We start from the raw sequence: 19,371 nt of genomic DNA, 5'->3' as shown, positions 1-19,371 counted from the left end.
GTGCAAAGACTTCAATGGGCAAGGAAGAGCCTCTTGAATAAATGATGCCAAGACAACTTGATATCCACATGCAAAACAATGAAGTTGTATTCCTACCTCACACCATATACAAAAACAAACTCAGAATGGATCAACAACTGAGATATAAAAGCTAAAATTATACAAATATTAAGAGAAAACATCAAGGCAAATATTTATGACCTTGGATTTGGCAATGGATTCTGAGATATGACACCAAAAGCATGAGCAACAAGAGAAAAATACATAAATTGAACTTCATGAAAATTGAAAAGTTCTATGCATCAAAGGACATTAAAATTGAAAAGACAACCAACAGTACAAATATTTGCAAATCATGTATCGGAGAAGGGTCTAGTATCCAAAAATGTACAAAGAGCCCTTATAACTCAGTAACAAAAAGACAACCCAACTTTAAAATGAGTAAAGAATTTGAATAGACATACAAAGAAGAAACACAAATGGCCAATAAGCACATGAAAAAATGTCTAACGTTAATCATTAGGAAAATGCAAATAAAAACCACAGTGAGATATCACAACGCAGCGACTAGGATGGATATATTAAAAAAAAAAAAAAAAGTGACAAGTGTTGGTAAGGATGTGGGACATTAGAACCCTCATACATTATTGGCAGGAATGTAAAATGGTGCAGCTCTTACGGAAAACAGTTGGGCAGTTCCCCCAAAAGTTAAACATAGAATTACCAAGCGACCCACCAATTAGACTCCTAGGAATGTACCCAAAAGAATTGAAAACGAGGAGTCAAATACATATTTGTACAAGAATGTTTGTAGCAGCTTTATTCACAATAGCCAAAAGGAGAAACAACCCAAACGTCCATTAACAGATGAATCTCTAAACAAATTGTCTCATACACGTACAACGACATAGTCCTCATCTATAAAAAGGATTGAAGTACTTATACACGCCATCGCGTTGGATGAGCCTCAAAAATGCTACGCTAAGCCAAGGAAGCTAGACACACAAGGCCACATATTGTACGATTTCATTTATATGAAATGTCCAGAATAGGTACCTCCATAGGGACAAAAGGATGATTGGGGGAGGGGGGTAGTGAGAAGGGGAGGGGGCAATAGAAGATGACTACATAACAGGTTCAGGGATTTCTCTCGGGGAGATGAAAATGTTTTGGAACTAGACAGAGGTGGTTAAATACCACTGCATTGTACCCTCTACAGTGTTTAATTTTGTGTTATGTAAATATCACTTCAATTAAGAAAAAAAAAAGAAAACAGCTCACGCCAGCCAGGGGTGTCCCCAGGGTTGTCTGTCCAGTGTATGCTCAGCCTCACACTGCTCATGGGAACAATGAAAATGTTGAGAGATTCTGGCCTCTGGCTGGGCTGTGGGAGCAGCCCTTCACCCCTCACAAGTGTGTGCCCTTGAGGGCAAGGCCTGGGTCTTGGTCACTCTAGGCCCCACCGAGTTTCTCAAAAAGAAAAGAAATTAAAAAAAAAAAAAAAATCCCGAATTACAGTCCAGCTCCACCCTGCACTTCCGTGGGAACCTTGGATATCCTGACCTCTCTGAGCCTCAGTTGCCTCAAATGTCACAGGTAGTCATGACCCTGTCCTGGCCACCTCCCAGGTCAGGCGTCCATCACACACGTGCAATTGCTTGACGCAGCACAGTGGTGTCACCCCCTCACTGGAAAGCAAGGGGTCCCAGTGGGCTCTTAGGAAACGCACTCAAGACCTTTGAAATGCAGGGAGGATGAGGGCGGAGACCTTGCCAACCTCACACTGGACTCCCTCCCCTACCCCGCCCGGTCTCGTCCTTCCCGTCCCCCCTCCCCCCTCCCCCATCCAAACTGCCCCGCCCAGTCCCGCTCCCCACCCACCCCTAGCCAGGACTGTCTCCGCAGAGCCCCGCCGGGACCAGGTGTCCCGGGCTCGCCAAGATGCAGCCGGGGCTCTGGCTCCTCCTGGCCACGCAGCTGGCAGGTAAGACCGGGAGATTTGTGGGGCGCCCGGGGCTGGAGCGGGTGGTCTCCCGGGACCGGGAAGAGCCTGAGCTGTAGAGTTTACAAAGGCTGTCCCGGCAGAATGCAGAAGCCGGGGGCTGGGGGCGCACTCGGGAGGCGGCATGGCAGGTACAGTCCCTAAGGGTGGCGAGGAAATTCATCCCCAGAGCTCATTACCCCAGGGGCCCCTGGAGCCCCGGGATTGAGGCTAGCTCTGCCCAAAAGCCCGGAGGGGAAGGCGGGCAGGAGTCAAGAAGGAAGAAAAGAGGGGAAGGAAGTGCAGAGTAAAAGGAGAAATGCCCTTGTCTAGGGTTCCCTCCCAGGGGTGTGCCCCCAGGAAGGTTCCAGAGGCTCAGTTCTGGCTTTGGTATTCTGCACTTCACCCAGGGTTCTGTAGACACATTTTTAGTACTTCCGGGAAAGTATTCGGAGGACAATCTGCCAAACACCAGGCTATTGCCAGATCCCAGACCGCTATGGCAGAGTACTTCCTCGGGGTTCCCTGTTTCCAACCCCACCCCCCACCTCAACTGTCCCTGGGTTGTGTGTGCTGTGGAGCTCCACTCCAATGGGAGCCCTGCTGGAGCTAGAATGTAGCAAGCAGTCTCCGCTGTCCCTCTCATCAGCCCAGCCAGACTGCCTTTTGGAAGAGGCCCCTCCACACACCAAACTGCCCACTGACCTGTGGTTGATTGCTCTCCTACCCAAAAGCCCAAAGCTGGCCACCCTGCCAGAGGTGACAAGACCTGCCAGCCCCCTACTCTGACCCACGAGCTCAGCCACATCTCAAGCAGAAGTTAGTTGGGGCCATTCAAAACTAGTAGTTAATGCTGATCCTTTTAGAAACAGCAGGCCCCTCTGAGAAGGGGGTCACTGGAAGAGAGTCAGATGAATCAAATGAGACCGCACAGGTAGCAAGGCCTGGCTCTGTGTCTGGCACATAGATAGAGCTTGACATTCAGTCTCCAGGGACATAAGAGAGAGACCAGGGTATATTGCAGCCAGGAAGTCTGCATGTCAGGACACAGCAGGGGTAACATACACAAAAAACCCAGGGTCCTTTTGGGCCCCTTTACCCCTTTAGGAGTCACTTCTGGGCTTTCTTGGAAGAACTTCGGGAGTCTGTGTATTTGTAGACCCACTGTGTACACGCAATGACATGACAGTGACCCAGGAGAGGATCACAGGTCTCCTTGATTCAGGGAGTGGCTCAAAGTTCCGGTTCTGGGGTCCCAGACCTGGGTTTGAATCTGGATCCACCACATACAGGCTGTGTGACCTTGAGCACGTCCTTCACTTTCCTGAGCCTCTGTTTCCTCATGAGTATGGGTATAAAACAGGATCTGGTGAGGATTAAGCAAGATAATGCATGCACCATGCTGGGCACAGTTCAGTGAATATTGGCATCATCGATTCTTATTATCTTCCCCAAGATGTCAGTGACCCCAAACAATGAAGACCCTCTGCTGAAAAGGCAGTATGGTGTTTGGGGAGAAAAGAGAAGGGCCAGTAGGCACTTGGGCCCCAGGTACCATTTCATTCTTCCTTTTTTTTTTTTTTTTTCTTAATGTTTATTTACTTTTGAGAGAGAGAGAGAGGCAGAGAGAGAGGGAGAGACAGAGAATCCCAAGCAGGTTCCACACTGTCAGCACAAAGCCCGATGCAGGACTCGAACTCACAAACTGTGAGATGATGACCTGAGCCGAAATCAAGAATCAGATGTTTAACCAGCTGAGCCACCAGGCACCCCTACCATTTCATTCTTGATACAAGCAGAAGCTCAGAGTGGCCTGTGAGTAGAGTCAAAAAGTTCAAGTTCACGGCCCATTCTGGAACCATGAAGTCTGAGACACAAACATCAGCAGGATTGTGCCTTTAGGCTACTACCTCATAAGCCAGCTCCCCTGGGGCACATATATACACACACATTCTCTCTCTGGCCTCCTCTGCCCACCCAAGTCTATGTCCTTCTGTGCCTCGCTGTTCCTGGGTCTCTGCCTGGGTCTGTGGGGTCTCTCTCTGCCCCACAGCTAAAATGGAAGGCTTGCCAGGTCAGATTCAGTTTGTTGGACTTGGCTGCGAAGGACCCAGTCAAATCTTTCCTAAGATTTCATCTGCTGCCAGTAATAACCTCTGATGTATGAGACACGTAGAAAATGGTTTACCCGTGTGCACTGCTTTAGAGTTTACAGTGTGTTTTCTTAAATGCTCTAACCCTCGCAGGCAAGCAGGACAATGACCCCAAGCTGCCCTCATTTTAAAGGATAGAGACAGGCTCCTTGACTTCCTGCAGTCCCACCACTGGTATGAGGCAGAAGCTGGGTTGAAGGCCGGGTCTCTGAGTTCCAGTCTAGTTCGTTCTCCATGAGCAATCCCCTACTTGTGGGTGCTTCCCATCTTGAGACTAAAATGAAATCCAAGTGCTGCTTCTGGGGTATCTGTCCTTCCCCTCGAGAATGGGGATCCAGGAACCCATCACTTGCTGGGCTGAGGAGTGATAGGCTATAGTTGCACCAATAGCAACAGTGAGTTCCTCTTGCTGTTGTCATCACTGTCCAGAAAGGGTGGTTGGCCAGACCAGCCCTGTGCTCTGCCTCTGATTCTGGGTTCCCCTGGGCTACCTGAGTCTCCTACGCCTGCTTGGAGCCTGTTGAAGGTCTGTACATAGAGTGGCGGCAAGGCAAGGTGAAAGGCTTTGACTTCAGACTTTGAATCTTTGAGTTTGAATCCCAGATCACTTACTGGCTATTGATGGGACTTGGAACAAGTAACGTCATGCCTCAGCTTCCTTGTCTGTGTAATGGGGATAAAAATCCCCAAATGAGTTTGAGATTGGGTTAAGATAATTTATGCAAAGAGCCAGGCTTATAGGCATGCAATCAAGAAATGGCAGCTCTCTCCCCATCCCCTTTGTAAAGCTGGACATAGGAAACACCTGCCTTGCAGATGGTCTCCTGAGTCCAGGAGCCACTAGCTGCATTGAGTACAGCCCCTGGACCCCGCAACTGGGCAGGTTCTTCCACAGCTTTCCTTCAGTGCTTGACTCAGTGTGACTCCCAGGACCCACAACAGTGGCTGGGAAAATGTGCTGATGGTGTCTGCTCCTTCCGCTTCTCGTAGCTCTCCGTGGCAGCTCCGTACTCCAGCAGGCTCCTGGGTCCGTAATGGTTCAGACCAATGGAATGGTGATAATGTCCTGCGAAGCCAAAACCTCGCCCACTAGCACGCGCATCTACTGGCTGAGACATCGCCAGGCTCCAAGCCCGGACAGTCGCTACGAGTGCCTGGCCTACTGGGATCCCATAAAAGGGATCGTGTATGGACAGGAAGTGGAGCCAGAGAAGCTAACTGTGTTTCCGGACGCAACCCGGTCCATTCTCAATCTCACAAGTGTGAAGCCTGCAGACAGTGGCATCTACTTCTGCATGACCGTTGGGTCGCCCGAGCTGACCTTCGGGAAGGGAACTCGGCTGAGTGTGGGTAAGAAAGTACCTCAGTGCTGCCAATGAGTATGAAGCGCCTACTGTGTTCTGGGTGCGTGGCAGACACTAGAGCTGCCCCCGCTCTCAGCGAGCCCCACTCTGCAGGAGGCGGGGGGGTGGTGGTGCCAGCCGTGAGCCATAGAGCTACGGCTGGTAGGAACAGACCTAGCCAGGGCCAAGCACACGCAAGTGTTTTATGTAGTCATTTCACTTCATGCTGCCATCTACCCGGGGAGGTAGGGAACTGAGTCCTGTTCCAGATGGGATGCTTAGAAGCATTGCTACTTCTTCTGGGGACAAGGCAGTGCTGTCCTTTGGCCGCCACATCAGGCCTACCTGAGGCTATGCCTAGATTGGCCTCAGTCCCCAGACCTGACTGTGGTCTCAGAAATTCCCACCAAGTGTGCATCCCAGGAAAGAAAGTCCTCATTGCCTGGACATACCCAGTGAAAGCATTTCTAGGGCCAGTGGAGGGGCAGATGCCCTCACATTCTGAACAGGGGCCTATGGCTCAAACCCACACCCGGAGTTACAGGGAGTAAGGAGACTGGCGCCCAGGCCTAGCTGCACATGCTGCTGCATATTCACTGTGTGCCTTTGCACCAGTCCCTCTGCTCCCTGGCCTCAGTTTTCCCATCTGTATCATGGGGCTGCTGCTGGCCTCCACGACCCACCCCCCACCCCCCGCCAGCCACCCTGAAAAGCTGTAGTTCTGTGAGTTGAATCAGCATGCCCAATAGAAATAGAAAGCCGCAGATAAAATGTAAAAATTTCGAATACCACGTTTAACAAAGGAAAAAGAAATGAGTGGAATTAGTTTACATACTATATTTTTAACCCAGTGTACCCGCAGTATCATCATTTTAACTTATAATCAATATAAAAATTATCACTGGAATGTTTTACATTCCCTTTCCATGCTAAATGTTCGATGTGTTTTTAACATTTCACGCATACAGCACACCTCCAGTCAGACTGGCCGGTAGCCAAGGCGACAGGTGGCTGCAGTATTAGAGAGTGAGGATTAAGCTGTGAGAGGTGTGAAGGAGTCGTGGCAGAAATTCTCAAAAGGCCTGGTCTGGCTTTAGCCCCCTCCCCAGGTTAGCCCATGGCCGGCCAACCCCCCACTGCGGTCCTCCTACTGTCTTGCTTCCCGCTCACCTGGGTTCTTAGGCTGGGGGCACCGAGAATGCCAAGTCCCTCCCAACACCGCCCCCCCCCCCCCCCAGGAATTAGGTCACTCAGCATGGGAAGATGCAGGGACAGCTAGGACAGCAGCACAATTAGGAAGACAAAAACCAGAGTGAGGTTGCTCTCCCATCTCTCCAGCTTTGGGTCTTCAGTCAGAAGGTAGGGGTTGGGGGGATGAGATCTCTGGGACAAGAAGCTGAGGCATTCTCAGCAGGGAGTTGACTGATTCCTGTATTGAACACTGGGTTTTTGGGGGTGTGGGGTTTGGGTGTGGTTTATTGTTTTTGTCTCTACAAGCCCCGCATTTTCCCACTCGTTAGATTTGGGGGGTCTGAGAAAGATAGATGATGAAATAAGTAAAACTGGTTTCTAGAAGTTTCCCCCTCCACCTCCACCGCCACTCACCCACTCCTGGCTTTGATATTTCCAAACCCTTCACGCTGACCCTCCCCAAAGCATGTGCTTGCAACTGCCACATCTCCCCAGAGTCAGGGTATCAAGAGCCAGGCCCCACCCCTCCTGCGGAAGACAGTGCATACTGAAAGGGGAAGCTCGGGCAGTAAGGAAAGTATTGGGGCGGGGGGTAAACGGCCTTTTGGGGGCTAATCACACTATGGGTTCAAAAGGCCTGTCCCGCTCAACGAGGAGAGAAGCGGGTAGATTTGAATGGGGAGCTGGGGGAGTCAGGAGGAATCAAGGGGACCCAGCTCTGGGCAAGAAGAAATTAAAATGCAACAAGCCTTCCCACAAACCCCTCATCGAACCCCAACCACTGAGCTCAGCCAAGACCCTGAGGTCCTATAGAGCTGTCTCCCTTGCAGGCTTCCCACCGACCAGCCGAGAGACATCTGCGCCTCCTCGTGTACAAAGTAAAGGGAGTGGACACCTCCAGGGCCGTAAGGAGTAAAGGAGAAAGCCATGCTGGGTCACCCTGAGCAGAGAGCCAGGCTCCCGCATGCTCTGGGAGCACCATGGCTAGTGTCCTTTTTTCCTTTTATGCTAGTTTCCCTCAGCATTCCCACGGCCAAGGCCCTTGACCCGACGGGCCTTTTTGTCGAAAAGCATGTGCACCTGAGGTGGTGTGGCTTAGTGAGAGCCTAGAATCAGGGTCTCTTGGCTCAGATCCCGGCTGTGCTGTTTAGGGTTTCTTGAACTTCAGACAAGCTAGTTCCATTCTCTGCGCCTAGGCTTCCTCGGGGATTAGATGGAGATACTCGTTCCCATCGCCAAAGTGGTTGGGTTGAATACGCTTAAGCTGAGCTGCTTAGTTCTGCCGCTAGCACATGGCGGGACTTAGCAAGGGTTCATTCTTGGTGGTTGGTTCTTCCCAGAAACCTCACGAAGCAGGCAGAGCGTGTCATCTCTGCTTCCCAGAGGAGACTCGGGTTGGCCAGGGTCCACAGTGTCCACTCTTTATATGGAAGATGCCAGCCCTGAAGTGACCATTTTGTTGGCTGTCCCTCCCTGTCCTCCCGATTCTAGAGTTTAAACTGATGGTGTTATCTTCCCTCTCCTACTGTTTTGCAGAGGATCATTTTTGTGAAATGTCTTTGCTCAACCCACAGAGACCAGGGCTGGGTTCAACAGCACCCAGTGCTCACCACCCTGTCCCTAGCATCTCAGAACCTCAGGTGTCTCCCTTCACTCTGTGTGCCTGTCCCACTGCCCTGCCCCGTCACGTCAGCATGTGACACTGGCATAGAACGAAAGAGAGGAGTGACCCATCCACAAGTCAGGAGACGGGGTTGAGGTGGTCCAGGCAGGTGCTTGGCATCATGGGGCCTCGGGGCTGGCGCCTTACATCACTGGTGTTCGTCTTTGAAAGTAAAGGTTGAGACTAGAGGTCCTTCCAGCTCTGATAGTATATGACTTGTAAAGACACTTGAGAAGGAGAGAAAATCCCCATATATGCAACCTGCATGGTATTGTATGTGTGTTAAATGGCACTCTCCTTTCTGTGAGCCTCCTCCACCCGGTTAGGGATTGGCAGGTTGGCTGAGGGGCTGGTCTTGTCGAGCACTTGGGGACTCCAGCTTCTGCTCAGGGTCTTTGGCCAGGGGGAGCCATCTCTACTGCACCATTTGCTGGGCATGCTGTCCCCTTTAATTCTCACGACAACCCCAAGAAAGAACTGGGAGTCATCTTTATTCCAGCAGATGGGAAAACTGAGGCACCGAAAAGTGATAGGACTTGCCCCAAGTCACTCAGTGGTTAATCAGGGCATCTGGGGCTCTCTTCACGTCCATGTGGGTCCAGAGCCCCTCTCTTCCCCAGACACCAAAGTGACCCCCTGCCTCGACTCTCAGATAGGTCTGAGAGTTGGGGAAGCACATAGAAAACTCGATTACTCTATCACCTTGGAGCCCTGCAGCAGCCCAGGGAACAGTCGTAAGGGCTTTTGCATCTACATGGAAGACATGAGGTTTTAACTTTTGTCTGCAAGTCCACCTGCTGATTACCTGGCTAAGACGTGTGTCTTGCTTGCTTTCTGTAGTTGATGTCCTTCCCACCACTGCCCAGCCCACCAAGAAGCCCACCCCCAGGAAGAAAATGTGCCGGCCCCCAAGCCCAGTGACCCCGAAGGGTGAGTTCTCCCATTCTCCTGGACCCTCAGAAACAGAGCAGGAAGTTTTCCTTCCTTCCTTCCTTCCTTCCTTCCTTCCTTCCTTCCTTCCTTCCCTTCCCTTCCCATGTGTGGACTCTAGCCTGTTTCTCTGGCCCCACCCTATCTGGGGTCAGAAGGGAAGCTGAGTGTGACCACAGTGCTGCCCTCCAACAGCTCACAGTCTAATGAGGAACACGCTTGAAAATTGTCCTAGAGCAAAACTTAATGGAGGATATGTCCACCCCAAAACTGGCACACCAGTGTTCCTAGCAGCATTATTCATAATCGCCAAAAAAGTAGAAACAACTGGTAAATAGATTAACCAAACATGGACTATCCATACAGTGGAATATTTGACCATAACAAACAGTGAAATACTGATACAGGCTACAACATGATGAACCTTGAAAATATTACACAGTAAAAGAAGCCAGACACAAAACCATGTATTATGTGATCGCAGTGATAAGAAACGTCCACAATATGACAATTCATAGAGACAGAAAGTAGATTAGTGGTTGCCTAAGACTGGGGAGTTGGGAAGGTATGGAGGAGACTGCTAAAATGGGTACAGGATTTTTGGTGGGGGAGGGGAGATGAAAATGTTCTAAAATTAGATCGTGGTGCTTGATGGGTGCAGAATTCTGTGAATATACCGAAGACCATCAAATTATACACCTGGAGCAGGTGAACTTGGTATGTAAAGTATATCTCAGTAAGACTGTTTACAAACAAAAATAACCAACCCACGGGACCAGAACTTTAAAGTTTTTCAGTTTTAATACCTAACAGAGGGCCTAACACACAGTATGTGCTAATATCTGTTTGCTAATGAGTGACCTAACTTGCTTCTCTGTGCTATGAACACCAGACACAGCAGCTGGAGAACACACACACACACACACACACACACACATGCACGTGCACTTTCCTTGAACCATTAGCCCAAACGTGCAAATGTGTTTCTGGAAAAATACTGACCTCTGCTCCCCAAAAGATACTGGTGACAAACAGAAAGTGTCATCTGCTCCCACCCGTGGAACAAATGACAAGCTGCCCCACTAGGGCTGCTTCGTGCTGCTGGGTTTGCTTTGTCTTAAATGTATAAAGTAACAGAAAGAGCTGAGGGACAGGCATCTAATGGGATTGGGAGAATGGGAACGGGAAGCTACCCCATGAGGTCCCAGTAAAAAAAAAAAATCGGAACCCAAATGCAGAAGGGCAAAGTCTTGGTGAACATAAAGGTAGAGATAGATTGACCTCATTTTATAAAGTATCTATACCCCACAACTTGGCCTAAAGGATTTTAGGCAAGTTACAACAACAACAATAACAAAACAACACAAAAGGCAAATGCAACAGGTCCATTACGTTGAAGGTGCCAAAATTGGGTCTGTGCTGTGACTCTAGAGAAACGGCAAAACCAGCTGAACCAAAGGCAATACTCCAAATAACATGGCACACAAACCCTGCCCCCCCACAGTGATAGAAAGAAACAACCCCAAGCTCCCGGCTTCAAAGCCTTCATGTCAGTGTTAAATTCTAGAAAAAGTCTGCTCTGTTCATCCTTCTATAAGGCCTGCTGAACAATAGTGAACTCAGTAGAGCAACACTTTTGTAAGAGATGTGGACAAAGGTCTTTGAGATTCTTGCATCATTCCTTATGTCGACCCCCAGTAAGATCCCAGGGCAAGAATGCAAATCCAACATTAGTAGGTTATTAAGAATAACCAGGTTGTGTGTGAAAGTGGCCAAGTGGGGACTGGGGGGGAGAAGTAGAGGTTGCATTGGGGGTGGGGGCCATGAGACAGGGTACCTTAGGGGTAAGTCAGCCAGGTTTAGGTCTGACTCTGCCTACCACTGCCTATACTGTGTGACCTTGGTCAAGTGATTCAGCCTCTCTGAACCTGTTTCCTCATGTGTAAACTAGGGATGTTTACCTGGCTAAAGGGAAGGCATGATTAAATAGATACTATATGCAAAGCACTTACCTTGGGGGACACCCAGATAGATCTCAAAACTTGTCATCATAAATGAAACCACGTGGCCACCCTGGGGAAGGACGTGCTCCCTAAGGCTTAGGGCTGTCCCTTGAGATGATTCTGAGACAATTTCTAAATTGCTGTGTCAGGAACAACGTGGTGACTTTCAGACTTCAGCAGACTCCGAAACCCATGCAAGGCAAGGAAGGCCAGGCCAGGTCATACAAGTGGCCAATATATGAAAATAGACTGAAGTTGACAAACGCCATTTTTCACCCACTAGACTGGCCAAAAACTAAACACTCTGATAATATCAAGGGTCGGCAAGGTGCACAGTTGGTGGTTAGGGATGAAAACCAGTGCGGCCTTTTTGGAAGGCATTTCACAGTGTCTGTTACAACATTAAATGGACATAGTCTATGGTTTGGCAGTTCCTGTTTTCAATATCTGCCTCGGGCAGTCTCCCACATTAGGAAAAATGTACCAGGATGTTCTTTGCAGAGTTATTTATAAAAGTAAAACATAGGAAATAAACGAAAAGCCCACTGATGGCTAAATAATCCATGCTATGTGCATACTTCAAATGTTACTCTACTAGAAAAAGGAGTGTGCTGATATATTTAAAGAAAGAATGGTTTGCACAACAGTTTGTACAATATAAGCCACTGTATGCTGCAAAACAAAAACAAAAACAAAACTGTAGGGATGCCTGCGTGGCTCAGTTGGTTGAGTGTCCGACTTTGGCTCAGGTCATGATCTCACGGTTCATGGGTTCGAACCCCACATCGGGCTCACTGCTATCAGCCTGTCAATGCAAAGCCCCGCTTTGGATCCTCCGTCCCCCTTGCTCGCTGCCCCTCCCCCACTTATGCGCGCTCTGTCTCTCTCTCTCAAAAAATAAATTTAAACAAAACATTTTTAAAAAACCTGTATGTGTCTGCATAAATACAAAGAGAAAGGTACCACGTTAACCATGGCATTTATTTCTGTGAAGGAGCTAGCATGCCAAGGAACACTCTAACCATATACTTGAATCTTTTACAAGGAAAATACATTCAGCTATTTCTTGTGAAATTAAAATAAATTTTTAAAAATAAATAGTAAAAATCTCATTACCAGGCATGAAAATTACCTATCTCCTTTAGAACATAAGTAGCTCCTGCGTTTAATTAATTTTTAAAATGATGATGTGGGACATAAAATTTTTCTATTTTATTATTTTATTTTTTAATTTTTATTTTTTGACAGAGAGAGAGCACACAAGCAGGGTAAAGGGGCAGAGGGAGAGGGAGAGAGAGAATCTTAAGCAGGCTCCGCCCTCTCAGCGTGGAGCCTGACGCTGGGTGGGGTGGGAGGGGCAGGCTCCATCCCACGACCCTGGGATCATGACCTGAGCTGACATCGCGCGTCAGATACTTAACTGACTGAGCCACCAGGGCACCCTTGGACGTAAAATGTTCTATGTAAAATTATCTCAACGTGTTCGAAGTGCCTAGAAAAAACGATGAGAGAAAAATGTGCAGCAGTGGTATTCTCTGGGAGGTGGGGCTTCCAGTTGATCAGTTGATTTTTCCCTCTGTAATTTATCTGCATGTCTCAAATGTTCAATACGTGTGTCTTTCCCAGGCCCATCCTGTGGCCTCCTCACCCTCGGCCTGTTGGTGGCTGGAGTCCTTGTTCTGCTGGTGTCCTTGGGTGTGGCCATCCACCTATACTGTAAGTTGTGCCGTCTCGGGCCACGATGGCGACTCCTTTTGCCATTGGACGTGTCCCCGAGGTCCTTCCTCTTCTAGGGAAGCAGGACAGATGGCAGTTTGGTGGAAGTTTATACCCACCTTCCCATCTGGTAGTTCCAGAGGTGCTTCTTGGCCTGAGGCCATCCTGCAGAGGTCAGAGACCACCCTGTCTCTGGAGTCAGACAAACCTGGGTTTGAATCCAACTCCACTATTCTTGGATCTAGTGACCTTGGGCACATGCCCTGGCCTCTCTGAGCCTCAACTGCCCCACCCAGGAGTAACAATATTACCTACCTCCCAGGGTTGCTGTTTGTAAAGTCCTGCCCAAAGTGCCTGGCATGAGATAAGCGGGAACTCCCATGAGCACTCGGGACAGAAACAGTACACAGAAGACATTGCAGTGGGGTTTGGGTCATGTTCCCAGAAACTTGAACTCCTCCTTCTCTGTGAGGCTGCAGAGAAATTCAGAGATGACTGCCTCTCTCAGCCCCTCTGGAGACGAGATCATCTGCTCTGGGCTCCCAGGGTTCATAAGAAAGAGGGGAGTTATATGGGAGGCCCTCACAACTGCCCAAGAGCCCAGGGCTCTCCTTCTGGTCCTTCTGCTCACCTGTGCCACCTCAAGCAAGGTACTGACCCTCTCTGGGCTTCTATAAAATGGGAGAGGGTGAGACCCTCTCCACAAAGAAATGTGTCATGAGCACATTTTTGCATAAAATCGCCATCCACAAATTCCATCCACAAATGGAAGAACCCCATTAAAGTTCAGTGGTCTGCAAATTTTTTTGTTCAAGGATCTCATTAGTAAAAACATTTTTAAATTATGAACCCTAACTGCATGTAGATTTTATTAGTAAAAACTTTTTAAATTACAAACTCGAACTGCGATTAGGTGTATTTATGTCATATATTACGTATGTTACGAAATGTGCTTCAGAAATGAAAAGAAATAAAGGATGAGACAGACATGTAAACAGACGTGCTCAGACTTCCTTCCTACATCCCGTTGGGAGACCTTGTGCATTTCCCACGCACACACGCTTTAGCTTAAGTCCACCGACCACCTGTCTGTACACCTCTCATTCCTGACCTGCTGCAAAGGGCAGACTGACATGTTTAAGAGCACATAGACTGGAGTAGATTAACTGAGTTTGAATTCTGGTCTTACTGCTTACTAGCTGCGTGACTTTGGGCAAGTCATTCCATAACACGCGTGTTCTGTGCCTCTGTTTCCCCATATACGAAGCAGAAATAGTAAGAGTAGTACTCAACTCACAGGCTTGCTGCGAGCTTTAAGGGAGTTAAACCACATAAAGCTGGAGCAGAGCCTGGCACCAGGGAAGTGGTCTGAGGTGCTGGCTGCCCCTCTGGTCTCCTTCCTCGCTCTCTGGGGCTCGGTGTCAGCGACCCACAGCCCACGCCAACCAATGTTCTTGTTTGCTTCTTCCAGGCCTGAAGAGGAGAGCCCGGCTTCGCCTCCTGAAACAGTAAGTGCTTGGGGCCTCAGAAGAGTGCCCATGACGCGGCCCTGGGTGTGGGCCTAGCTTCCTCAGCCCCTGCTGCTGCAGCCTCCACCCACAGGGGGCCAAAGCCAGACACAGCCTTCAAAAAAATCTCAGACTGTATAAATAGATGGAGCGATAGAGTTCAGGAAGAGAGAGCATCTAACAAAACTACTGGGTAGCCGTTTAAGTCAAATTTCAAGCACTGAAAGATTTAGCTTAGCTCTCCCCATGTTCACAGTCAACTCTTGAAAGCATCGGATACGGTAGGATACCCCAAACTCTTTTCATTTGACTTGGTCCTTCATGACATAGGAGGGTTACCTTTATAGACCAGTTGAAAGACTTGCTCAAAGCATTTGGGATGGTAAATGGCAGAACTGGATTCGAAAACCATTCCCTGCTTCCTTCCCTGCCGGTATTGGGCTGCCTGGGTCCCATCTTCTACCCTAGACCCCACCCGGGTCCCAGGAGTTGGCAGATCAAAAGGTTGAGTCACATATACAGGGGGGCTAAAAGGCACTCGCTCTTCAGGTCTACTGAGCTGTGTAAACACGGGCAGAAGCCCAGAGGCTCTGAGGGGCCAGAGGCTACTCCCAACCTCAGGGACTTCGGGACCTCAGCTGGGCTGTGGGCAGCGTTCTTGGATTACTTTTTCTTCCTCAAAATACTGCTTTCCATCTACCTATCTCATTAATGACAAGCCCCTCTATATAGAGGTGTTCGGTAAAAAAGAAAGCCCATCATGCCTCTAGATTAAAGAGGGCAACAGGGCCTTTGGCTTAAGAGCTCTGGTTCCAGCATGAGGGTTTGAATCCTGTCTGCCACTCACCAACCATGTCACTGTAGGCAAGTCACTTCACCACTCTGAGCCTCTGATTCCTCATGTAAAATGGGATAACAGTACCAAACTCATGGCTGTTGTGAGGACTTACTGGGTTAAAACCCATAAAGTGCTCAGCCCGTGGTCCTGTGGAGTCAAAGCACAAACTCATGTTCCTTACAAAAGTCAACTCTACGAGCCAAACAGCCAAGGAACAAAGTATATCTCTAAATACTTGAAAATGTAATCTCCATATAAACTTTATATAGTATTCTCTACCTTATTAAATACATTATATTTGTAGCTATAGTTGCTTGACTATAGACAGTCCCTTAAACATGCCTGCTGTATTTTATTGGCAATTTTCAATCATTTTGATTGTGCACAATTTACACAATTTTAGGTGCTGGATTTAGAAATTACCCCCTACCTAAGAGACAATAACCTGAGTGTATTTGTCTGAGCCTAGATCTGCAGAATGTTCCATTCAACATCTTCCCCATGGTGACCCCATTGGGGGGGGGGTCCCCATTAGGGTACTGCCCCCACCAACTCCTTCATTTTAACTTGTTCCCAAGTGATCTGATGACAGTTTTAGGGGAGCTGGATATAGTGTCTCATGCTTTGACAAACCCAGGGGTTCTGAGGACCCACCGTGATGGGGAAGGAGCTGGGGGTTGGTCACGGGGGGCCGTGAGCTCCCTCAACCCTCTGCTGTCATCGGCTGCCTGTACTTAGGCTCACCTGTGAGACATCATTTGAACAAAAGGGTTTGTGGCTACAAAAAAGTTCGGAAACCACCTCTAGTTTTGCTGCCATGATGCAGGTGTGGACAAAAGAGTCCATGGGCCTCACAGATCAGCTGTTCCAAACTCAAGTTGTGATTTGGGGAAGATGTTCCCCAGCCTATAACTGACCCTGGAAAATCTGCCCATCAGCAACCAACTTCTTCTGGCCCCTCAGTGTGCATTTGTCAATAGCTTATCTAAGAAGGCACTGCAGGAAGTAACACTATTCAAAGCTAGAGTTCTTTGGGCTTTTTGTTTTGAGCTTCTTCATTTTTTTTTTTTTAATGACTAAGATGGGCCCTAAAAACATACTAGTGGAAAACTCCCGGCCCCCGGGCTCCTTACTGGGAGTGGAGCCCTGCATCCCTGCATGTCATTTGTCTCTGTTACAGGAAATTCATATCATTTCCCTGAATATAAGTGCTTTCTTGACTTGCTATTGTTTTCAGGTTTTATAAATGAACGGAGAATATGCTTTTGGTGTCCTGCTACAAAAATACGTTGGTCAATAATGAGCAAGATCTGGAAAAATGAGAGAGAAGGGACACGCTCAACTCCCTCAATTGTGGCAATTTCACTGACCTGCTGAAGTTGCCTGCTTTTAACTACTGCAAGTTCTTTCTGTGGGCCTCATGCATGGGAGAAACTTGTTAGTTGGTCATCGCGAATCACGGAGAGAAGGCTTCAGAGCCCCGGAGCACTTCCTGCAACTTCCTGCAAATGAGTAAGAAATGCCACCATGACACCACTCCCCAGCTCCTGTACTCACCCTGGGCTGGGACCCTTGTGTTGGCCGTCCGGCCACCTTCTCGCAAGTTGCTTTGCCCTGATAGGGCAGTGGCATGGAGTCCTGAGTCTCTCATGGGATGGTGCTGGGATGGCTCCTCCTTGGTCTTCCCAGGCGGGGGTCACCGTCCTCACTGAGAGCCACAGAGACCACACCCAGCTTGGAACCGTGCTTTCTGTGAAGGGCTGACTCAGTCGGTTCAGTCTCCAGGGACCTCCTGTGGAGCGGGAACTTGTGGTGTGGGAGTTCACTTAATCTCCCATTAGGAAGTTCCTCAATCTCCCATTAGGAAGTTCCTCGACTTTCACTTCTGCCCTCCCATGGCTTGTATATTTCTTCTCTCACTGTTCTTTTTATGAAAATGTCTTGGTTGTAAAAATAAAACCCTGAATAAAAGATGCAAACGGCTCCCGTGATGTAAAAGCACAAAGCCCATCTGTACGGCAAAGATGTTAATGCTCAGCTAAAACAGAAGTAACAAAGATAAAATGTGCCTGTCCTCATCTGCCCCCACAGCATGCTGTCGTCTGCATTGTAGGCATTGAGAGAGTCTCAGAGGCATCGAGAGAGTCTGAGAGGTTGGGAAGCACCCAGAGCCAGGCGGCAGGGGCCCCAGGGGCCGACTCTTCTGGCCACTCCAAGCCATCTTCACTAGTTGTACAGAGTGGAACCCCCAGACTCCTAGCCACAGGCTGGTGACCTTATAGTAAAAAGAAGGTGAGGGGAGCCCATGTGGCTCAGTCGGTTGAGCATTAGACTCTTGATTTCGGCTCAGGTCATGATCCCAGGGTCGTGGGATCAAGCCCTGCATTAGGCTCTGAGCTGAGTGTGGAACCTGCTTGGGATTCTCTCTCTCCTTCTCCTTCTGCCCCTCCCCTGCTCATGTTTTCTCTCTCTCTCTAAAAAAAAAAACAAAAAAACAAAACTAGAAGAGTCTCTGTCCTCATGTCCTTCCTTCCTTCCTTTTTTTTTTTTTTTTTTTTTTTTTAAACTGTCTCTCAGCTTTGACGGGGAAAGAAAATGCAAGAAGAGGCTGAGCTGGATGAGGGAGTTGAGATGAAGGTCTTGTGCCTTCCGTAAAAGCCCAGGGATCTTATCTTGACTCCCCATTCTGGGCCTTAGCAGCATGAGAGCTACTGAGCCAAAAACGAATGCGGCCTAAGGCTGCGTTCACTGAAGCACCATGCGCAGGCCACAGGAGAATAGAGCCCCAGCTGCTTTTCCTGCCAGCTGGGAGGTGCAACTGTGGGAGGGAGATGGCGAACGAGGCTCTGCCCAGAAGCCTCTGGCAGCCACAGAAAGCAGGAAAGGAAAGATGGCTCGAGGGGAGGGGGCCGCGTGGCCCTCTCGCAGCATCAGGGATGCCGCCTATGGAGCGAAGGTCACAGAACTAGGTGTGGGTGGGAGTTAGAAGGGTGTCCATGCAGAAGGCGCTTGAGAGAAGCGAACACTCCCTGCCCATCAGCTCTGAGGACAACGGGACAGGCTGCCTCCCAGGGCCCAGGGGAGGGGGGCAGGGCCAGGGTAGCCTGGGCCAGACTCCTCCAGGGTTCACATTGAAGGTGGGCTTCTTGCTCTAAGACATCCCATTTAATACGCGACCAAAGCCCAGATATGCAGCCTACCGTCCCTGCAGGCTCACACCCAGTCCGCAGCGGAAGTCAGAACAGGCCTCAAGGCCCCCTTGTCCCACTCCAGGCTCTGCTAACTAACAGCATCTCCCCATTGCCGCCTCTGCAGTTGTGCTTAGTTGTTTGCAAAGTCACAGGGGGTGAGGTTGGGGGACCAAGGGTGAAGGGGGGTGCACCTCCGTCTGTTTTCTGTGCGGCAGACACCTGCTACAGCTTGGTCCGCCCAGAGAGCTGGAGCAGGCTTAGTTGCCAGCCGCAGGGGCAGGGGCTGTGGTGAAGAGGTCTGCACCCAGCACCTGACTTTTGTTTTGAAGAAGGCACCGAGCATTTACTACTTTGGGGAAGGCCATTACGGCAAAAGTATTTACCAAAAAATGTTTTTAACCTGGCTGTCTTTTGACCAGCAACAATTCCATCTCTAGGCATCATCTTAAAAAAACACGTCTCAAAGCTACATGTACAAAGAAATACACATCAAAAAAATTTTTTTGTAGTCCTGCTTGTTAGTGCCAAATTGGAAACAATCCAAATGTCCATCAGAAAAAGTGAATTAAGGGGGCACTTGGGTGGCTCAGTGGATTAAGCATATGGCTCTTGACTTCAGCCCAGGTCATGATCTCACGGTTCATGAGCTGGAGCCCCACGTCTAGGTCCACACTCGCAGTGAGGTGCCTGCTCGGGACTCTCTCTCCGTCTCCCTCTCCCTCTGCCCCTCCCCCGCTTACACACGTGCTCTCTCTCTCTCCTGCTCTCTGTCTTTGTTTCTCAAAAATAAATAAATAAACAAGAGAAAAAGAAAAAGAAAAAGCCAGTTAGATCAATTGTGATACAAGAGACTC

General features: G+C 49.0%; 1 protein-coding gene across 1 annotated transcript; it reads left to right on the top strand.

Moving 5' to 3' along the window:
* Positions 1-1,874: 1,874 nt before the first annotated feature.
* CD8B (CD8b molecule) lies at positions 1,875-17,691 on the top strand. Its single transcript, XM_042981933.1, has 6 exons — positions 1,875-1,984; positions 5,125-5,484; positions 9,172-9,261; positions 12,891-12,980; positions 14,452-14,488; positions 16,564-17,691. The coding sequence occupies exons 1-6, from the start codon at positions 1,942-1,944 to the stop codon at positions 16,574-16,576; spliced, it is 633 nt and encodes a 210-aa protein (XP_042837867.1). The 5' UTR covers positions 1,875-1,941; the 3' UTR covers positions 16,577-17,691.
* The last annotated feature ends 1,680 nt before the right edge of the window (positions 17,692-19,371 follow it).

The sequence above is a fragment of the Panthera tigris genome, chromosome A3 (genome assembly GCF_018350195.1).
Source record: "Panthera tigris isolate Pti1 chromosome A3, P.tigris_Pti1_mat1.1, whole genome shotgun sequence".
NCBI lineage: Eukaryota > Metazoa > Chordata > Mammalia > Carnivora > Felidae > Panthera > Panthera tigris.
The sequence above is the reverse complement of the archived record's forward strand: the minus strand, read 5'-3'. Positions and strand labels throughout refer to the sequence as shown.

Coding starts and splice junctions, on each gene's coding strand:
- CD8B (XM_042981933.1), top strand. CDS start 1,942: ATGCAGCCGGGGCTCTGGCTCCTCCTGGCCACGCAGCTGGCAG. Junction 1,985..5,124: donor CCTGGCCACGCAGCTGGCAG/GTAAGACCGGGA, acceptor CGCTTCTCGTAG/CTCTCCGTGGCAGCTCCGTA. Junction 9,262..12,890: donor AAGCCCAGTGACCCCGAAGG/GTGAGTTCTCCC, acceptor TGTCTTTCCCAG/GCCCATCCTGTGGCCTCCTC.